General features: G+C 45.7%; 2 protein-coding genes across 7 annotated transcripts in view; one reads left to right on the forward strand and one right to left on the reverse strand.

Moving 5' to 3' along the window:
• Positions 1-6,233, reverse strand: part of LOC119223491 (ADAMTS-like protein 1) — a 69,245-nt gene extending 63,012 nt beyond the window's left edge. For all 4 annotated transcript variants that reach the window (XR_009955915.1, XM_062561174.1, XM_037480820.2 and 1 more), the window contains exon 1: positions 6,058-6,233. Coding sequence is in view for 3 of the 4 variants with exons in the window: in XM_062561174.1 (XP_062417158.1) it covers positions 6,058-6,114 (57 nt within the window). In the remaining variant the exon portion in view is untranslated. The remainder of the gene's footprint in view (positions 1-6,057) is intronic.
• Positions 6,234-15,153: 8,920 nt separating this feature from the next.
• On the forward strand, positions 15,154-18,418 carry plin2 (perilipin 2). Of its 3 annotated transcripts, none has more exons than XM_037478031.2 (8): positions 15,154-15,224; positions 15,401-15,448; positions 15,723-15,918; positions 16,274-16,356; positions 16,539-16,803; positions 17,379-17,557; positions 17,638-17,757; positions 17,850-18,418. In XM_037478031.2, exons 2-8 carry the CDS (start codon positions 15,422-15,424, stop codon positions 18,267-18,269), a joined length of 1,290 nt encoding a protein of 429 aa, XP_037333928.2. In that variant the 5' UTR covers positions 15,154-15,224; positions 15,401-15,421; the 3' UTR covers positions 18,270-18,418. The 3 variants fall into 3 exon arrangements, with proteins under 3 accessions (XP_037333928.2, XP_037333929.2, XP_037333930.2); XM_037478032.2 differs by having other exon boundaries at positions 15,187-15,224; positions 15,417-15,448; XM_037478033.2 differs by having other exon boundaries at positions 15,205-15,224; positions 15,420-15,448.
• The last annotated feature ends 28 nt before the right edge of the window (positions 18,419-18,446 follow it).

The following is an 18,446-nucleotide window of genomic DNA, read 5'->3' on the forward strand; positions in this document are numbered from 1 at the left end:
ATCAAATAGCCCAAAACACAACTGCGTTATGGACGATCTTGCACAACTCCCACTAACACAAGAACAGATCTCCTGAGATCACCGCATATCTCCAGGCAACGTAAAGCAGCCTTCATTTGCCCACGACCTCCCACTTTCCACCTCACACTCTTACAAATGGCACGTAAACACACTTAAGATACACTTTGTACTTCACACAAACATGCCCCAGGACCACACACACACACACACACACACGTCAGGCAGTGGGCTTCCTCAAAAGGGGAGACCCAGGCCTCTTCACAGGGGCCAGAAAGTCTGTGCTGCGACCGGCGCTGTACATTTGTGTCGTGTAATAGCTCCCCACAGCGCGTGTGTGCTAGTGCAGTTTACGGAGGGCACCGCGGCCTAGGCACACACACACACACACACACACAGAAATACATGCAGTAAGTATGTTTACTCAAGTGCAAGTTTGAGCTATTTGTCCACTTGCACGAGGCTATCTGTTTGCCCAAGTTTCCAGTCTCCATGCTAAGCTAATCAGCTGCAAACAGTAAACTTCGCATCCCACAAAATATGTTGGACTACTGCTTAAGCTTTCCTTCCTGGTAGAGCTTGGCAATACTTGTCCCCAACAATGTCATCCAACACAGTAATGCTGACTTTAATGTAACATGAACGCACTGGCTTTTTGTCGTGCACAGTCACTTTGTCCCTTGTGCATATAATATTTACACTATTTGGACAACATATGGATAAGGCAGGCTTTACATATACCATTAAAGTTATCCTAGAGAGAATCAATTACAGAATGGGGACAAAAGGTATTCCGCTTAATAAAAAAAACTGAGCCAGATTCACACAGGGATCCACGCACCTACTTTGAGGGCACCCATGCTCATCTATCTGCCCCTGCGGGTGTATGCATAGTAATCCTAATGGCACATCATTTGTAATCGCCTCCCGAGTGTTTAGTCGCGGCGGCTCAGCGTTTACTGGAAGCACATGTGGCCGCGGTGGGGGTCGGGAGAGGGGGGAGGGAGGGAGGGAGGGGGTCGGGAAGCATCATTAGCCTCATCGCATGCACAGCCTGCAGTGCCGACCATCAGTCAATCATGTTCCTTCCCGATGGATTTAGCCGGTGCTTCTCATAGTCTATGCTTTTCAAAAATATTTCATTGTTTTTCATTCATTGACAAAGATGCGAACGCTCAGCTTTGAATGGCCAAAATCTCATTTCATATTAGCCACTATCTTGCTCCTGTCCTTCTCTACCATTCTTGCCCTCGTTGCCTCCAACGTCCTTTTTCCTATTTCCTCACCCCTGCACTGTCCGGCCCTGCCTTCCTCCTCTCTCAAGTGATCCTCCCCAGTACTGTTTCAACACACACGCCTCCTACCTGCCCTCCCTTCTAATTAGGCATCAAGAGAGTGCTCCCTCTCCCCTCTCGTTAGCAGCACTCCCCGGCACTGCGATTGCACCCTGGGACGAGCGCGAGGTCAAGGCCGGGACAGAACAGAAGAAAACAGACCGAAAGAGACTCGCGCGCTGGAGCTGAGGCGGCAGAGCCGCTCGAGTGCAAGGTCGCTGCTTCTTTTGGAGGCTGTCTGCGCGAGGGAAAATGTGCAAAGCAGATGAGGGCCCCGGCTGCTGCAAATGAAGCCTCAGCTGGTGTGGAGGAACTCGCAACGGGACAGCACAACAAGCGCTTCCACCAACACCAGCGGAGGGGACGCCGGCTCGCCGGAGGTGTCTCATGGGAGGAACAGGATGCCAGCGGCAGCGGCAACGAAACAAAAGAAAATACATCCGCAAAGGGTTTCGAAGGAAACTGCAAGAGGGGACGGGGGGGGGGGACGGCACCTGCAAAATGACAATGGAGCCGAATAGCTGTGATGGCCGAGGGAGCCAGAGGCCCCGCTGCTGAGCTGGACACAAAAAGTCCCTTTGCTGTAATGTTGCCATCTGCTGGCAGCTCTTTATCAATGCGTTACAGCAACCTGATTAAAAGGTGTGAGACACCGGGGTGTGTGTGTGTGTGTGTGTGTGGCACATTAATACACATTGTATTTCCTGAAAGCAACATGAAACCACAAAAACTCATCGCGCATTTTGATACTGCAGCGTGAACAACGTGTCCTGGATACTCTCTGGAATGACCATTCAACGTGACTTGCTGAGAGTTATGCATTAGTAAAACTTGAAATAAAGTGATTGAAGGGCAAACAGCAACTCTCAAATGCCACAACATCGTGGAGGAGAAACGGCAAAAGCCATATTGGACGTTCCCCATCTTGTTATTTTTCACCAGGCCTGATTTGTTAATAGACTCTTATATGTACTGATGTACATATAAGAGTTAAGACTTTTGGGGAAATGCTTTTTCTTTTGCTATATTAGTGTAAATTCAGAGAGAAGAAGATTAATACCTTTCACATGTCTGCACGCTAAATATGGAGCTAAATCTTCTCATCTATCTCGTAGTCAGAAAGGGAAGAAACATATTTCTCAGGGTGTCATGGAGTTCATTTGACTAAGAATTCGGGTGTGGTTTGCTTCTGTCACTTGTTTGGGTCGAGAGGGACTTTTATTGCAAAACAAAATAGAAGGAGACATTTAAGCCATTCTTCAGTCATGCCCCATTTGTGAAAGAAGTGATTGGAGATTTTGAACTGTTACACAGGATTCTTTGAACGGAGGAATCTTCAGGACTGTGAATAAAGTAAAAGAAAAAGTCAAATTGGACAGGGGTGCTACACCCGAGCCAAGGTATTAGTTGGTTGTTTATATTGTTCAAGCAGAACATTTTTGGGACTCAACATTACATATGACCTGCCATGTCTTGTTCTGTACTGCAGTGCTTTTTCTTCCCTGGCCCACCGAGAATGGAGCGAAGCTACTTCCTTTTTTTGACCGGCTCTACGGAGATGAACGCCTGCTTTCGGGATTTTCCAGCATTTGGAAGAGCAGCATGCCGGCTCACCTGAGTAGCACAAACACACACACAGGAAACTCCCACAGTGCCTGAGAACCCCATAAGAGCACTCCATGAAAAGTGAGAACATTTCGCACCATTGTACAACAGCAATTTATGCAAAGTCAATTTTAGCTCTGGATCGAGAGTTACATTGCACACATACGCTTCCTCACTAAGAAACCCTCAGTCTCATTCCACAGATTAAGCCCAGATGCTAACAATGCGATAAGCATGAAGGCCTTTGCAGCGTAACCAAAAACACTCACTTTTGAAACTTGCTCCATCCATCACTTGGCCAGATGTTCTCTGGAGCCCTTTTCATTTTCTCCTCAAGTGGGACCAATCCTCCTGAAAAGTAATCCACTTCCCGTTCTTCTCGCGTCCACAACAAAAAGGCCTTCATGAAATCTAATTCGGTGGGTCACGGTCTTCGCCATCAAGCAAATGGAGCCAAGGAGCGCGTTTCAGAGAACAAGAGATGTTGTTGTTGACGGACGACCACTTGGGACACGTCGGCACGCCGTGACCCCACTTAATCCTGCCATTAGACCCCAACGCTTCCCCATCCGGGAGACTTCAAAACACTGTGCTTGCTGCATTAAGACTCTGAGAGGAACCATTTCCTTGAATAAACATCAAAATGTGTTGCTTTTGTGGCTGGTTTCCTCTTAAAAATCCAGCTGAGTGGGCCCAGCGATGCAATGTGATGAAGTCTGGCAGCTGACTCACATTCGTCACGCGTCGAAAGCAATACACCCTTTCACTTTGCAATGACTCCTAAAATAGGTGAGCAATTTCGTCCACCTAATAGAAATATCACTGTCACAGCCTTCACCCCTTTGCCGTGTTTTCAGCAACTTATTTTAGAGGCTTAAAACAATATAATACCCTGAAATAGTGTTGTGAAAAAATGACCGTTTGGGTTTCGGGTCATTGTGTTATCTCTGTCCTTCAAAGTCCCTTTATGTAGTACTCACCTTACTAAGCGGATTAGCCAGAGCTCACTACATTAAACAGTTTTTAATTATTCTCGTAAGCACAAAGCCACCTCTGATACTACACTGTTTCAAGGAGAAACAACAAAAGTTGTGTTTTAGCTGAAATGGGAGAAAAGGAAGAAAAAAAAAAAGATTGTGAAAGACCAAATATGACAAAATGTTTAATTAATTAATATCAATTGTTTAAACTATCTGTATATATATCCCAGAAGGGAAACGCAATGAGAGACAGAGACAACTGCTAAAACAAGGCTTTGCTCCGCCGCCCCGGCAGGTGCCAAAAATAATGATTTACGGGCACTAACATTGGTGCTTGGAGAGGTGCATGAGTGTCTTTTGAGGGCAGAGCCTCCCACGCACACAAGTACCTTTAAATCCCCATCAATCCCCAGCAAGAAGAAGAAGAGGAAAAAAAAGAAGGTGTCTCTGGAAGGCTCAACTTTGCCGCACGAATCAAAGGAACAGACTGAGAGTAACAAGACCCTCCAAGAATCACTGGGGGTAATTTCATTATGTCACCCACAAAGGATGGTCTATTCCATTTAGGGTTGGAGCCACAGGCCACTTGGCCCACACACACACACACACACACACACAAGCCACACAACCTCAAAAACAGCCATGGAAACAAATATAGAGTCCCATTCTTTCGTTATGTAGCAATGCCGAGACCCCGACCTGAGAGCGACGATCAAAAAGAAAAGCCCTCAGTAGGCAGCAACTGTTAAAAGGCCACTGTGGAAGCTCTGGGGTCACTCGGGTTGTGTGGGAACAGACAAAAACGGGCAGTGCTGACTCCCGCCGCGTAGTCAATCATGGGAAAGCCGTTCACAAAACCCTCCAGGTACTTATTCAGTGTTGGAGTTGTGTGACCGAGACACAAAAAGATCAAACTGAAGTCACCCTGCTGTGACATCGTGGTCAGTAACGGTGTATCTGGACTTAAAATGATATATCCTGCAGTTCTGTCACAGAAGAACATTCAGTCAAGATACGAGAATCAAGGCCTTATCTAAGCTCAGTAATTTAAACTCTTTTGTAATCATGAAAACGTAATCAAAGGATCTCCCCGCAGCAGCTTGACGCCGATGCTTACGCGCATTGCGAATCCATCAGTGTGCCAGTACGTGATTTTCTTCCCGAAAGGCCCAATTAAAAGTGGAACATGAATCAAGCCAGCACTGGACAGTGGCCTGGAAAGAGTTTGGAAAAGCCTCGAGCGCTTCTCCGTCGCTGACATGTCCCTGATTACAGCGGGGGGGGGACGTGCTCAGCGGGGGCTACATGGCAGTCAGGGTGTCTAAAGCCCAAATCACCTTGAGGGGGCCATTAGCACCTGTTGGTGGTCATTGACACATGCCGACAGTGGCGTCCCGGCGCTCTGTGAGATGATCCCGGAACCTTTCTGCAGGCCAAACAACTGCTTCGGGTTTCCACTTAAAAATTCTTTGTCGTCATGCAGCATGTGTCAGCCTTTGCACAACTTTGTCTGCATGAACTATAGGTATTTAGAAGATAACTTTATCTGCAGGTATTAACCTAGCGTTTATGAGACCACCCGTCCATTTTAGGGCTGTCATTGCAAGATAAAAGGCCATTTATATATATATTAATTGAGTAATTGCTTTAAATGAGCTGAAGATGTACCCACATTTTAGAGCACAATTAAAAAGTAAAACTAGTTTTCATAATTTCCTGGTGATAAGTGGTTGTTCGAGATATTTTGTCATTTGCAGACTACATCACACTTTCAAATCACAAAAGGAGGATGACGAACCATTACATTTCAATTCATTAAGAAAAATCCCCAAAATCATTATGGTTAATTTTATCTGGACTTTAAAAGATTGCAGCCCTTCGATTATCAATTTTAATAACAAGAATTTTAAAAAATCCATAATTAAAATAAAAAGCCCTGTAGTTCCCACTGAGTTACAAAAGTATGTCTTCATTTTAAGAAGACATGAAGTAGTCGATTTTAAATAAAAAATAAATAAACAAATAAATATGGAAATAAAGGATAAAAAAGTGGAGGTGAGGTGCCCTCCTCTCGCGGGTTCAAATGACCGAAGGAGACGTCGCGCGCACGTGAAGCTCACCTTCGCACACGCCGCGAGGAGCAGCAGCCCGGTGGTCCACGTGCAGCCCCCCGGCATGACCGGGAAAAAAGTTGATTTCACCCTGTAGAAGACACGCAGACGACGTCGCGTTTGCCCGCTCTCTCTCTCTCTCTCTCTCTTTCTCTCTCTGTGTGTGTGTCCCGACCTGTCGCTTCGCTGTGTCCCAGCCTGTCCCCGGTCCCTCAAGGGGGGGGGGGGGGGGGGGGGGGGGGGAGAAAGAGGTCCGCTCTCTTCTTACTCGCTGCGCGAGAGAGAGAGAGAGGGGGGGGGGAGGGGGTGGGGAGAGAGAAAGGATGAAGGTACAAGTCAGGCAAGGACTGCGGGAAACGACCTGACCCTTCACGGTCGCTTTCAGATATTTTGTTTCTCTTCTCTCCCCCCAGCAAACACGTTGCTGCTAAATTTATGTTTGCGTACCAGGCGCGCGTCAGTAAAAAAAAAAAAAAAAAAAAAAAGGGGCTCACCCACCTTACATCTCTTAAAGAAACACGCTCCCGCTCCCCGTTACGCGCCGACAGCCAGCTGACGTCCGAGTGATGCTTGGTGCTTGTTGGTTCACCTCAAGTCCACACGCTATACGTGGAGGGGGGTGAGAGATAAACAGGGGGGATTTAGGGACAACCTTTTGAACCCCATGATGATTTTATTGAGACTCTTTTGCTCCACTGAGGGCTTTGTGACAGTTGGAATTGTGTACTTTCATGCTTGAAGCCACAGCGCCAGGGGGGTTTAGCCTTGAGTTGTCAAAAAACAAATATGCATCGCAATATAACTGTTCATATAAAACGTTTTTATATTTTTATTTTAGTGTTTTCTTTGGCAAGCCCATGAAAAGAATTGAGACTGGTGCTCTCACTACATTAAATATGGAGGTGAAGCCAGCAGCTGGTTAGCTTAGCTTAGCACAAGGACGGGAGACTGGGAGAAGCAGCTTACCAGCACATGTGAGGCTAACTGAGTAGCATGTAACCAGACAGAACCAGGCCAGCTGTTTCCCTTGCTTCCAGGTTCCATGCCAGGATTACCATTCACCTGTATATTTACAAATTCAGACCTCTAACATAACTAAATAGAAAGCAAATAAGTAGTTTCTTTGATTTGATTTCGGCAGCTTGTTTTAAACAGCTGGCATCAAATATTGTTTTGTTTTATAATTATTTTATGACCCCACTTAAGGTCTAGTTATGTGTCAATGTATATCTCATTCCCTCATTTCAAGCTGCCTGTGGTTTCTCTCTCATCTCACAATTTCAACCAATCAAAAATAAGTGGTAAACTTTGGAATAAAGAGAATGAAATGTATTAGTCGTTTAAGTTAGCCGCCCGGCGCTGCCAACCATGTGCCATTTAAGGTCAAGAGGGGAGTCTGAATCAAGCTCTGACTGCTTTACGAACTGAGTTTGACAGGATGGAATGAAATATTCTCACTCCTGGCCTTTGCAGGCACGCGATTGATAATGGCTGTTGTTTCTGATTTACCTCGATGAGACCCATGTCATCACATTCCAGCTCCGGTGAGAATAGCAACTCTGTTTTTGAGAGAATCGCATTTTTCGTGCAGCTTAATGAAGGTCTTCATTGTATCTTTGGAAGGCCGGCCTGACCTGACCTGACATCTCTGAGTACAGTAAATTACTTGTATTAACAGCCTGTGACATAAAATCTGCTCTGTGGCGATTCTATCCCATTTTATAAAAACTGTATTTGTCAATGATTCAATAAGTAGACCAACATTTTCCACTTCAGCTAGAAAGGAATTCTGCATTACAGTAAAATTGATGGCTCGGGTTGGCTACTCCTCTTCCTTTTGATCCCATACCTTCGTTAAAGTAAGAGACATTAAGTTCTTTGAAGCTTGGCCCGAAGTGGTAGTGCCTTAGGACTTGCTTGTCGCTTTTGAAGCTGTCCAGAGCCACCATAATAACAATGTTCCTAGAGTTTGTCATCTGCCCTCAGCAGAGCTCAAAGGGCCGAAGGAAGATGCCCGTTGAGAGCCACACAAATAGTACAGGTATGTATGGTATGAGCTGCCTGAAAGGCTGTCTGACACGCAGGCTTGAATTCAGCGTAATCTCTATTAACACGGTGCGCACAGGAATGTAAATGTTTATTTTTCCCGGGGAAGGAAAATAAATCTTTACCTGAAGCCTGACGAGGTTGGCTTTAATCCTTTCCTTTCCACGTTGGGGATAAATTATTGTCTTTAATAGCTCCTTGAAATTCACAGCCGACCCGCTCATGCCACTCACCATGAAAAAGTCCACTGTGTTCGAAGGAGCCTCCGGGAGCCCCTGGTTGAACTTTGACCACCGCCGGCACCCTGAGAGCACAACAGGCACCCCACAAAGCAGGAGCGGGCCATAGATAATGCTTCGAGACATGAATAGCTCGCATTCACTGCGACTGGCGGTGCATAGCTAAGCCACGTCCTCGTGTTTAGAAACGCTGTCGCCCCGTATTGACGGACACGTTTAGCGGGATCACTCGCTCTGAGCCCAAAATCACGGCCCCCGAGGCACAAAGGTCTTTTTAGGGACTCTACGAGCAGCGTTTGTCAGATGTGGGAAGACAAATGAGGGGTTTGACGGAGCAGCTAATGACAGTCTTTTAGCTTTAGGCATCTTTTGTTCAAATGCAATGACGGGCTGGATGCTCAATGACACCGTTTGGCGCTTCTGGGCTTTATTTGAGGCAGCTGCCACCTTTTTGACTCTGCAATTCATATGCATGAACACACACGCATGTAGGTATGACTTTACAAGTGAAAAATAGGTCCACAGTGTGTACAGTACATGTGTCGGTTTCCTAGCTAAACATACTTGCAGCAGGCCAGTGCCCCCCCATATGAGTAACCTAGTTGTCCCCCCTTTCGGCTGACACCAAACATAGCTGTTTGATCAGTGTTATTTAGCCTGAGAGTCAAAGCTCTGCTTGTCACATGTGTTCAAAGAGAGGCCAGGAATTTTCCGGATACCAGCGAGAGAAAATGCCCTTCACGAGACACCAGCTAGCTTGTTTTTGCCTTAAAGAGGGAGCTAACAGATTTTGAGATAGAGTTTTCTTCTCTTCTCGTAAGAGCGACTTAAACCTGAATAAAGAATTGATTTTTTTTAAATGCAATAATACTCTCTCTGGCCAAGAGTCAGATGAAAATATGCATACTAAGCATTTTTTTGTATGATTAAGGTAAACATGATTCATCATGCTAACTTGTTTCAGCTTTAGAGGTGTTATGAGTAAGTTTGTTAGGCTTGCTCTTTTCCACCGCTTTCAGTCTTTATGCTAAGCTAAACTCTAACTTTTTTAGCATGAACAACCTCAACTGGTGTAACCTTGTTATTGCTTCCAGTCCCCCCGTATGTAGTTTACGGCTACTTGGTTACCTTTCCCATCTGCCCCTAATTGCCTTTACGGCTCTGTAGAATTTGGCACCCTATCTGTAAGTGTGTGTGTGTGTGTGTGTGTGTGTGTGTGTGTGTGTGTGTAGGTGTTTCTACGTGTGTCTGCTCATGCTTGAGACTCTGGAGGAAACGAAAGCTCTTGCCACAGTGTCCCGGGTCTGCCAGGCTTGCTAGGTGCACAGTAACCAGTGTGTCTTTAGCGCAGATCGCTTTAAGTATCAGGCATCACGTTCCATCAGGCATGTCACATCCACTGCATGCTGTCTGAGGGCATCATGCCACAAACCACCAATCAGCACAACCATCTTCACGCTGTTGCCAACAATCAGTGAGCACTGAGCATGTCTGAGAAGCCAGGGGTATAATCTTTTCTTTATGGCTTTCTTTAGGGAAGTATCTAATTTTATACAAATCCTAGCTTGAAGATAAAATCCAAGATGCTGCTGTTTGCATATTTATATATATATATAACTCCAGCTCCACATAGCAGCACGGTGGTGTGGTGCTCAGCACTGTCGCTTCAATGCAAGAAGGCCACCCAGCAGCCTTTCTGACAGGAGTTTGCATGTTCTCCCCGTGTCTGTGCGGGTTCTCCAACCTCCCCCCACAGTCCAAAGGCGTGCTGTGGGGGGTCAGGTTAATATTTGACTCTAAATTGAATCATTAGTCTTACACTTAGACATCTGTTCCATAAGGTTTTGGGTGAATGTCGAAAAACATGTGTGCTTGAAACTGTGTAAGTACATTACCATTCGTGACTCATCACCTTTACTTTTAACATGAAAAGAAATACATTATATGAGTGGAGATAACGAGCATAACAAGGGTCATGCCACACAAGCCAGGGACCTCGCAATAAATTCCGCTGCTTCCAGTGTGGTCGCTTTACGTTTTAGCCTCTTGTTCCTGGCTGAAGACCATTGGCTTCTCGTACAGACCACCTTGGCAGAGACCTGGCTGCGTGCACGTCTTCCGTTCACAACGCAAGTGTGCGAAAGGAAAAAAGAAAGCAGAGAAGGAGAGGGACATGACAGACAGCTTGGCCCCAACTGTCAGCTGCCACTCGGTTCTCATTACAGCTTCTCTCTTGTCCCGAGCTGAGCCGAGCTCCCTCAGTTTCTACACACGCATCAGGTACAGTTCTGGAGGCCGTAGCTGAATGCACGTCTGACGGAGAGATTGCGAATGAGAAGCCCCGGGAGAGAAAGCAGAAATGAAGCAGGGGCTCATTTCCCACGTTGTTCTTGGCTCCTGTCTGCCCCCGAAGACTTAAGCGAAGACTTCCAAAACAAAGAGATTGTCTGTGTAGGTGCCCAAATAGCCAACCCACGCATATATGCACACTTGCACACAGACAGAGACGCACTCACGCTGGGACATAAAAATGTTATCCTAAATCCTTCTAAGTGCCTATTTAAGCAGCTGTTTTCTGTAAACACTGGCTCGGACATTTGCTTTTAGCTTTCTCTCAATTATTTCATAATTACCAGGACTCGGTCTGGTTGTCAGCAACAGCACCCAGAAAATATAGCTGTGAATCGCTGCCGCTTTGCCAGCACAAACAGCCGGCCTGCTAATCCCAACACGGCTCTGTGGAAATCGCCTTTGGCGGGACATTGTGGTAACATAGCGGGGTCATGTGGGACGGTGTAAGAACCACGCGACACGTTGCCTCCCGTTGACAAACTTTTTGTTCTTCCTGTAGAAATCATTACTGAAAAATGAGTGGGTCAGTGGGTCCCACAGCAAATCTCATCTTTAACCACCCGCTGACCCCTTTAACCTTGTGTAGTTGTTGACCGTTTTTATATCATGATCCTCGCAGTTGGACATGTTGACTTGGATGTCTTGGATAATGAGCCGGAGTCATTATCTGAGGATTACATCCGACAGGTGCACAGATCCCTGCTTAACAAGTTCCGTATCTTTGACTATATTGCAGCCATAGGTCTGCCGTTACTGCCCTGATAAAGAAAGCATTGTCTGCGTAGATCCGTTGGTTATTGAAGGCTATGGATAGTAATGGTTATTTCAAGAGGGCAGGCGTCATCTTGTTAAGATGTAATTAATTTCTGCATGCATGACCTCTCCAGCTTCAGGGTTGGGTTGAAGCTGAGAAGGATAATAGCGCCAAATTTAACAATGGGACTACACAGGTTTATTTTGGTCCCAGATGGTGAAATTGTGAGGTAAATTTGCTCTGACACTAAGAAAGGAGCCAATATTTAGTCCACCCTATCTTGACAGTTAACTTCATTCATCAACATTTCTTTCGATGTTAATCTGGTAATATAGTAGCCAGTGACCACCAGACCCTTATTTCCTGCCTTCAGATACTTGGTGTCTCAGGCTCTGCTCTCTCCCTTCTCTCATCTTAACTTGATGGCCGCACCTACCGGGTAACTTGCAGAGGATCTGTGTCCTCTTACTACTGGAGTTCCTCAGGGTTCCGTCCTGGGCCCCCTCCTCTTCACTCCCTACATCAGCTCTCTCAGCTCTGTCATTCGCTCGCGTGGTTTCTCCTACGACAGCAACGCCCATGACACCCAACTACTTCTCTCCTTCCCTCACTCGGACACTCAGGTGGCCGCACGGATCTCTGCCTGTCTGACTGACATCTCTCGGTGGATGGCCGATCCCGACTCGTTGCTGTCCTTGCTCCGAAATGATGGAACGAGCTCTCTGATGACATCAGGACCGCAGAGAGCCATTACATCTTCCGCCGCAAACTAAAGACACACCTCTTCAGACTATACCTTCACTAAAAACACTAATAAATTGTAGCACTTAAATTTGTACTTATAATGGCTCTCATCTATAGCAAGTTGTAAATTGGCTTATTTGATGAAATGACACGTCTTGTTCTTCTGAGTTTGTATCCTCTATGGTTGAAATGCACTTATTGTAAATCGCTTTAGATAAAAGCGTCAGCTAAATGACATGTAATGTAATGTAATATCTACGATAATGTGGACACTATATTGCATATTTTTTCAGTGTTGGTTGCTTTTGTGCAAATGTAATACAAAATGGGTTAATCATAAACAGAACAGATCATCGAACATAACTCAACACATGTGGAGATTAAAAGATAATTGGTGCCTTTCAGCAAACAGCTGCTATCAGGATTGTCTCTATAAAAGAATATCACTGATCTTTTTTGCAAGACACTGGAAATATTTTTTCAAATTTGACTACTATTTGATATTTTCATCTGTCTAAATCTTTGTTTTGCCATGAAATGAAACAAACAAATACATTAAATATTTTGATTAAAGTTATTTTGAAGTGTTTAGGAGTATGTTAAAGTTTATTTGGAAAACATAAAAAAGTAATCTCTATGATGTAAAATCTGTGCATGACATCTTGAGAACCTTGAGTTGGTATTTTAGAGAGTTATTAGCTTTTTTTAGTGTATCTGTAGTGTTATAGTGTCCCATTGCATCCAGTGAATCCACAGGGACGTGTTACAGTGTTTTGATGGATAGTTCAGCAGACCAGCAATTGTCTCTCAGGTACACGTCTGTTCGAAGGTAAAGTGCACCACTGCTCCGAGGTTTCCCCTCTCCTCTGAGGCCAAAGCTCAGCCTCCATCCAAAGACCATGAAAGGACAGCCACTCTCCCACCGTCTTTCTCTGTCTGTCTGCTCTCTTTATGCACACGGCGCCTCTGACTGGGTTTGATCTGGAGGTGTGTAACTTTCCCAGAAGCCCACAGGTATCCGTTACCCAGCCAGGGGGGCTCGGCACGCCGCCAACAGCCGTACCTGTCTCGGAGGGCACAATAGAGGGACGCCGTGTGAGCATCGACTATCTAGTCGTGCCAGACCCGGCAACCCTGCTGCCACCTGCCAACGAGCGGACCCCGGGGGACCTTTGATCTGTATGTAGAATGAGAAAAGCAGTCATGACCTGGCTCACATCATTACCGCCGGTATTCTGCTTGGAAGCGTGCAGATGTGTATTGAATTTATCTATAAAGAATGGACTAGCTGTTTTATCTCATTGGAGATGGGTTAGGGTTAGGGTCTCATATATCAATGACACAAAAGGGGTAAGTTCTTATATAATTAAAGTAATAAAGCCATTTTCTTACTTCAATTAACCCAATGCATTCCACAATTGTTATTGATTATATCATTTTTAACGTAATATTCCTTGGTCTATAATTGCATCTACTGTTTATTTCATTTATTTTCTTAATATTTGCATTCCTGGCAATGTTAATAGTAAGCAAATAAATTAGAACAAGGTGTGGCTTGAATGGAAACATCCTGGGAAGATAGGACATGGAATTTGTCTTCTTTGCTGCCATCTAGTGGCCTACATCTGCAAATACTAAGAAGTGTGCTAATAACATCAACAATAGGCAAAGAAAGTTGTTATAATGTCGTGCACCTTATTATTTAATGTACTACATGTTGGTAATCAACTCCTTAACTTATAATAATGGTTGATATCGTCTTATCCATGCAGACCATGGACAACAGGTGGCCATATATTTGAATACGTTACCACTTTTGTTCTAATCTAAAAGGTGTATCAGCATGTTTGTATTTTTCACTCATTATGGTCGCACAAGGGTAGAAAAATTGAAAAATGAATGAATTCCAATATTTTGTTTTACTGTTTCCCTTTAACTGACGGACTGCAAGATTCTCAGGTGATTTCCAAGTTCAGTTAGGACACTGAACCAAAATGACCCTGACTATGTCACTTTGAAAGGTATTTACACAGGGTGGTGAATCACAGTAGCACCTGGGCATGCTACTTAAATAAACTGTATTGGTGTCATGTGCTGTTCACGCTGTTTGAATGTTAAAAATGTCCCAATCTTGTGGGCACATTTAACGTCCTTACCTAAAACTGATTTCTAACCATTAAAGATAGTAATTCCGACTATTTAAAAATGATGACCCTACTATAATTCTCTAAGCCCATCATTTATTTAAAAGGATTCCTATTAAAGAAACGCTGTGGGCCAATGATATACTGCTGAAAATCCAGGACTATTAAGAGTTCAATATGTAATCCTAATGAGTCATTACACACACACAGGCACCACGTAGTAATGGACATTGATCTGCTCATATTTTATGGTCAACGTCATAATCTTTGATCAGGCTTTATGTGATGTGTTGGCAAGCAAAGTACAGCCAGGTGATCAAGTATTATACCATAAACGCCAACTAGCTCTACTTCAGTCAGAATTTTATTAACAATTACAGCCTTTGGTTTACTGCGCATTGTCACGGGGTCTATTTGAGTCACACGAGGGCTGATGAATGTGCCCCAAAAAAAACCCACGTGTCAGCCAACTGGAGCGTCTGATCCATGTCTCACGTCTTCTGAACTTCATCATCATCTACTCTCCAATGTTTGTTTTTTCCATGATGACTGTGGTTACTGTAGCAGTTTGTGTTTGTCAAATACTGTCCCACAGCCTGCTTGACCAGACATGCAAATATAACGACAATAATTCTCACTTGACCACCCACCACCCCGCAAAAAAAAAAAAAAAAAAACTTGTCTTGTGAAATGATAAGAAATCAGACCGTCATGGTACATCACAGCTCGTGCACGTGACTGGTGGTCCGACGGGAATTCCCCGTCTGAACTGTAATCCGTTTTACCTTTGGCCCAGAAACGATACTCTCGCGATAATGACAGGAGATAAATAGAGCCGCGGAGGCGTCGCAGTGTCACTCCGCTCATTTACAGTCTGGAAGTGCCGCGTCCTCATCGGTGAGTCTCTACTTCTCTCCTTAAAGTTACTTTGTAACAACGTTGTCGTAGCTGTTTCTGTAACTAATCCACAAGACCCACTATTCTTATTTAGCAACTACTGTAATACGCAGGTAATAGACCGTGTGTGGGTGTATTGAGTAGAGTGGATAACGTTGTGTCTCACCTCTTGACAGGTTTTTCGTTTTTCAGCAGAAATGGCAGCAGCAGTTATAACAAATCAGGTGAGTTTGGATAACGACTCCATCTAACATAAGGATATTCAACTTGTCTGGGTAATATTTGTTGGATTTTGTTGAGAGGAAAGAGATGCTTTGGGGAATTTTAAGTCTCAATAAATAACTAGTGATGTCAGAAATAGAATAGATTTTCACGTATTGTCATAGACCATTTATTACACTTTAAAGGATCGAACATTGTCCATATTTCTCCATTACTGCTCTCACAGATACAGAAAGCCAGAGTGTATTCCCACTCGTCTGTGTTATTCCCTCACAGAATGTGGTGGAGAGGGTGACCAGCCTCCCCCTGGTGAGCTCCACCTACGGCCTGGTGTCCAGCGCGTACTCCAGCACCAAGGGCACCCACCCGTACATCAGGACTGTGTGCGAGGCGGCCGAGCAAGGTGTCCGGACCATCACCTCCGTGGCCCTCGTCACCGCTTCACCCATCATCGGCAAGCTGGAGCTTCAGAGTAAGGACACCTTCAGTGTGGGAATGGTGGATGACGAATGGCCCTACAACGTTTTCCGAGTGTCAAAAGAGGGCGTCGTGGACTGAAACTGTGAGGGTAGTTGTGTGCTGTCCAGCTGAGTCACACTGAGCTCCAAACAGGAAGTTCGGGTCAGACTGCTGCATCTTAGTCATCGTGAACTTTGACCCAATTTCACATTTTCAATCGCAATTTGAGGCCCCAAAAACATCATCCACAAATCTTTCCCCTTAAGGAGCATTCATTTACTTTGCTCCACAGTATTTTCAGAATATATATATATTTGTTGTTTCACATTGATTTGTCAATGTTTATTTCTTTTTTTGTTTGCCTTTAGTTGCCATTGCCAACAACCTGGCCTGCAAAGGTCTAGACAGGATTGAGAAAACCTTGCCGATCCTCAACCAGCCGTCTGAGCAGGTATGTGCCGGATTCATGATCAATAGCAAAAGGGTCAAAAGGTCGGAGCCGTTTTAAAATCAAGCTAAATTGCCCAACCTGTTAGTCGGGGAAGGGGGGGGGGGGGGGGGGGGGGGTTAAACCTCTGCACCCTGCGTCACGACCCCCTCCCACCGTGAAATCTCATCCTTTGCTGTTGCCAGATTGTCTCCAGCGCCAAGGACGTCGTGACAGGCACGGTGTCCGGTGCCCGGGACACGGTGTCAGACACTCTGACCAGCGTCGTGGGCAAGACCCGCGGCGCCGTGCAGGGCGGGATGGACAAGACCAGGGCCGTGGTCAGCGGGAGCGTCAGCACAGTGCTGGAGAGCAGGGTGGCGCGGCTGGTGAGCAGCGGCGTGGACACGGCCCTCAGCACCTCGGAGAGCCTGGTGGAGCAGTACCTGCCCCTGACGGAGGGGGAGCTGGGTGAGACCTTTGTCTTGTGCAACAAAGCAGATACCGTTCATCACGTGACTTTTTTTTTTTTTTTTTTTTTACTGGTGTGGTGAAACACAATCAATGATTTATCTTAGATTATTGGTAGTTTGCCCGTCCTCATCTCCCCTTTTGGCTTAAAATGTTGTCCACGTCTCCAAAACAAATAAGAAAGGATGGCGATTTTTTTTTTTTCATGTAACAAGCTGAATCAAAGGTCAGTTATTGAGAGGAGCTGGAGTACGTCATTAAGGAGGGATTTAGTTCAGTTCCCGGGAAAACAGGATGTGCATGAAGACACAGTTTTTATTATTCTGTCCTTAAAGGAGCTTTTGTTTCGAGTGAAGGGTGGTGCGCGGATGTTTATAGCAAACACAAAACTATTTTAATGTAAATTGATCCGCATCAAAAGATTGAAACCCGGGCAGACACTTTCAACATGCAAAACACTAAGAAGTTATACTTTTATCTTTTCCTACAAGCATTCAGCATTTTCACAAGAGAAACACAACGCTGCATATCTCATTTTTAACGAGTCACATCATGCTTCCCTCCCTTTGCGACAGAGCTGGAGGCAGAAGCCGTGAAAGGCTCCGACCAGAAGGAGCCGAGCTACTACGTCCGCCTGGGTTCCCTCTCCACTAAGCTCCGGAGGCGCGCGTACACCAGGGCCGTGGCTAAGGTCAGGGACGGCAAGCAGCGAAGCGTGGATTTCATTTCGGAGCTGAACTCCACCGTCGACCTGGTGGGTCTCTTCACTTTTAGTCAAGTGCCGTTCTTTGAATGCTTACGGACAGAAAATAAAACCACCAAATGTTTCTCTAGATTGAATATGGCAGAAAGAACATTAACGGGGCTAACCAGATGGTGAACAACAAGCTGACCTCCCTGGCGACGTGGAGGTCCAACGGCGCGAACCAGCACCAGAACGGTCACGGCGCAGAGGTAAGGGAGCGGAACTAAAATACGCAACGAGATCCAGCTCGTCGAATGAAAAGCCTCAGGTTACTGATATCGTCACTTCCCCCACCGCTCAGGTTATCGAGCACCGCACCCTGAGCCTGGCACAATCCCTCACCCAACAGCTCCAGACCACCTGTCTGGTCCTGGTCTCCAGGCTGCAGGGCCTCCCCAGCCACATCCAGCAGGAGGCGCTCCAGCTCGGCCGCGCCGCCACACAGGTCTACGTCGGCTTCAGCAAGGCCAGCTCACTGGGAGACCTGCCGGACAGCGTGCTGAGCGTCAGCAGAGTCCAGCTGGGCAGAATCAAAGACTCCCTGGACAACGTCATGGACTATCTGGTCAACAACACGCCCCTCAACTGGCTGGTCGGCCCCTTCTACCCGCGGATGGACACGGAGCCGACGCCCACGCCGGCCCTGTCCTCCGGCCAGTCCCACCGAGAGGAGCCCATGGAGGTGGAGATGGAGACGCTTCACTCCCAGCAGCCCCAGTGATCCATGTTGGGAGTTTTAATGTATTCTTCCCTGTGCGCTAATGTTTGACTCTGCAATGATCAAACACTGCACTATTTTAGTTGTAATTCTTGCTGATGTTTCATTTTTGTGTGCAAGCCAATATATTGAAACCGTTCATCATAAACTTTCTACATAAACTGTAATGGAATTAAATAC

This window comes from Pungitius pungitius, chromosome 1 (genome assembly GCF_949316345.1).
Source record: "Pungitius pungitius chromosome 1, fPunPun2.1, whole genome shotgun sequence".
Taxonomy (NCBI): Eukaryota; Metazoa; Chordata; class Actinopteri; order Perciformes; family Gasterosteidae; genus Pungitius; species Pungitius pungitius.